We start from the raw sequence: 3,530 nt of genomic DNA, 5'->3' as shown, positions 1-3,530 counted from the left end.
CGGCTCTAGATTTTTTGTCACTATTTCTCAATGATGATTTCTGGAATTTATTGACTGTAGAAACAAATCGTTATGCCCATCAGTTTTTAGCCTCCCATGAAATCAAGCCACATTCAAGATTTCACCAGTGGTCTGATGTCAGTGAAATCGAAAACGCATCAGGACAAAACACACTACTAGTGGGTACAGATGAATAAATACACCTGTGTGTGTTGATGATATTTGGGGAAAAAGGCAGCATTTCATCATTGAAACATGAAAAAAAACTGAAAGAAGTGCTTTATCAATTGAGTTTATGTTCTGTGTCTCTTTTACAGGGATGGGTTTATATCCAACCGTGGTGTTTTTCCTGCTGTTTTCTGCATCTCTGTCTTCCAGTGGTGATTGTGGAAAGGTTCTAGTTTACCCAGTGGATGGGAGTCACTGGCTTAACATGAAAATCCTTTTGGAGGCCCTTCATTCTCAGGGCCATCAAATCACGGTGCTTCGCTCCTCTACCAGCTGGTATGTTTCTGAATTCTCACCATATTACACCTCCATCACAATTCCCCAGGAACAGCCCCAAAACCTAGAAAGCCAAGCTGTCATGACATCCTTTTTGAAGAGGTCGATGGAGATCCGTAAAAACCAAGGCTCAGTATGGGCATTTTTTGAGTTTTACAGGACCATTTTCAACTTGTTTGGAGAAAACCAGCAGGATGTGGCAAAACTGGTTGTCTGCATCTTTGAGAATAAGACTCTGATTAGGGAGCTGAAGGAAAAGGGATATGATCTCTTTCTTACAGACCCTGCCTTTCCAGGTGGAGTGCTTGTGGCACACTATCTCAAGCTTCCCTTGGTTTTCAATGTACGCTGGATTTTTAGTGGAGAGGCACATTTTGCCATTGCTCCTTCTCCACTGTCCTACATCCCTGTGGTATTCTCATATTACTCTGACAAGATGGACTTTTTTCAAAGGGTCAACAATATCATCTATAACAGCATTTTGGTTTACATGTACCACTATATCTCCAATCCACCATACCAGGCTGTGTGTGATCATTATTTTGGAAGTAATGTCAGCACCATGTCTCTTATGCAAGGAGCTGACCTCTGGCTAATGCGAGTTGACTTTATCTTTGAATTCCCTCGTCCCACCATGCCTAATGTTATCTACATTGGAGGCTTCCAGGGTAAGCCATCCCAGCCTCTCCCATCAGATTTAGAGGAGTTTGTGCAGAGCTCTGGTGAACATGGGGTGATTGTCATGACTCTGGGGACACTGCTGAGCGACCTTGGCCCTGAGGTATCAGAGACCATTGCCTCATCATTTGCTAAGCTTCCTCAAAAGGTTGTCTGGAGGCATATTGGAAAAAGACCAACCACTCTAGGAAACAACACCATGCTGGTTGACTGGTTACCTCAAAATGATATCCTTGGTCACCCAAAAACCAGAGCCTTTGTCACACATGGTGGTACCAATGGCCTCTATGAGGCAATCTACCATGCTGTGCCAGTTCTAGGTATTCCACTCATCTTTGACCAGGACGACAATATGATACGCCTGAGGGCCCGTGGTGTTGCTGAAATAGTTGAAGTGACGACAATGGATGTTGACTCTATGACAAGTGCTCTAAAGAGCATTCTAGACCCAGAGAAGCCCTACAAGGAGAACATGATCAAACTGTCACAGATTCATCACGACAAACCAATAAAACCCATTGACAGTGCAATTTTCTGGATGGACTATATCATGAGGCACAAGGGTGCAGCACACCTGCGCACTGAGTCCTATAAGCTGCCCTGGTATGCCTATTATTGTCTAGATGTGATGGCATTCTTTGTAGCATTTGGTTTGCTAATCACTGCATTGATTTGGGCTTTCTGTAGATTTCTAATTGGATGTTTGATAAGGACAAAGAAAGCTTGATTACATAAGGTGCTGATAAATTAGTCTTGGTATTATAATAATAAGAAGAGCCAGAGAAAGAATATACAGAAAAACAATTTGCTCAGCAACAGGAAATAATATTTAGGATTTATTTGAACGTACTAGAGAGAGCTATGACATTTAACCCTGTAAGACCCACGGTTGCAAATTTTCAACATCACTTTTAACAATTCTAAAAAAAGGCCTACAAATGTTTTCTCAAGACCACATTTACATAGTTAACAGGTCCTATTGTTTGTCCTCACAATGCTATTGGATAGAATATGTGTTTGTAGGGCTGGTCATCTGGCTTTGAACTCACTCTACCTGCAAATTTCCAGTAGAGCTCATCTCCTTTTTTGCATGAATGGATAAGTCAGGATTAAAGTAAGTAAAATTCCTTAAATATTTTTTTGTGTGTTTATTACAATGTGTACAACATATTTCTTAGTTATTTTGAAAAACATTCATCAAATTTGATTTAGAGCTTGTCTATGTTGTAATTCTACAACGTTGGGCCAGAGTGGTAGTCAAAATAGCCAGAGCTCCTTACACATTACATAAGGACACTGCACTTCTCACATAATCACATGATCACAAATTGAAAAAAAATGCAGTAGAAATTTAAAGTGTTAGATGATTCATTGTTACTAAGCGCTAAATGTGTTTTTCTGTTAAATGTTTTACTTAGTTTAGCTTAGACCATAATAAAACACATGAATAAATTGTTTGGGATATTTGAAACTCCGGCATCTATAGCAGTATTTGAAACTCCCTGTATCTTTGTAGTTTTTATTTTGTTTTTTAACTTCTGAATGATCATGAGCTATTTTTCTCAGTGTTGCCCAAGCAGCAGTTAGTAGCATTAGGAGATAGAAAAACAGGTTCTGAATGTTCTGAAATTGTTGGGGGGATGCCTGTTGCATTGTTCAGGGACAGGTTTGAATGGTCTTGAATGTGAACCTGTAAGTGCTCTGGGGGATGCGTGTGTTCCTTATAGTATGATAAACAACTTGACTGTGTTAGAGATGGAAAAGAAGGACAAACTCTGGAAACTCAGACCATGGCTGAATTCATTCAGGGAGAAATGCCTGCAGGTGCTTCCAGACAGTTCTGTTCCCAACTATGCCCAACGTTGCAAATTTACATTTCCCTACAAACCTACTAAAATGTAATAAATCTGAAAACGCTTTCATTTCTCCATCAAAGGCCTCCTAAAACAATATCTGAGAGGTAAAAAATTGTTTTGCTAATTTTTTTCTATATCTGGTTCTTACAGGGTTAAATCTATGATGCTTTTTATAATAAAGCTTTTTATAATCCTTAATAAAAGAGTAGAAAGAACAAACTAAATAAAAATGATAAATTTTCATGAATTCAAATTTCATATACAGTTTTGTGATTATTGTTTATCTTGTAATTACCGTAAATTCCGGACAATAAGCCGCTACGTTTTTCTCAGGCCTTGAGCACCGGGGCTGATAATACGGTGCGGCTAATATACGTTTTTTTTGTGTTTTTTTCATGCTGCCAAAAACATTTTGCCACGTAACATTAGACCAATAAAATTAACGAATAGTAGTGGTCCAATGAAATTGTACGATAAATCAAACACACTTAC

At 39.0% G+C, this 3,530-nt stretch overlaps 1 protein-coding gene across 1 annotated transcript; it reads left to right on the top strand.

Annotated features, from left to right (window-relative positions):
* Window positions 1–319: 319 nt before the first annotated feature.
* Window positions 320–1,909, top strand: ugt5e1 (UDP glucuronosyltransferase 5 family, polypeptide E1). The gene has a single exon (XM_072366941.1). It carries the CDS (start codon window positions 320–322, stop codon window positions 1,907–1,909), a length of 1,590 nt encoding a protein of 529 aa, XP_072223042.1.
* Window positions 1,910–3,530: the final 1,621 nt, after the last annotated feature.

This window comes from Leuresthes tenuis, unplaced genomic scaffold (genome assembly GCF_036924035.1).
Source record: "Leuresthes tenuis unplaced genomic scaffold, fLeuTen1.0.hap1 SCAF_16, whole genome shotgun sequence".
NCBI classification, from domain to species: domain Eukaryota; kingdom Metazoa; phylum Chordata; class Actinopteri; order Atheriniformes; family Atherinopsidae; genus Leuresthes; species Leuresthes tenuis.
Note: the sequence above shows the minus strand (reverse complement) of the source record. Positions and strands in the feature narration are given on the sequence as shown.

Excerpts from the sequence above, each read along its gene's own strand:
- ugt5e1 (XM_072366941.1), top strand. The coding sequence starts at position 320 with ATGGGTTTATATCCAACCGTGGTGTTTTTCCTGCTGTTTTCTGCATCT.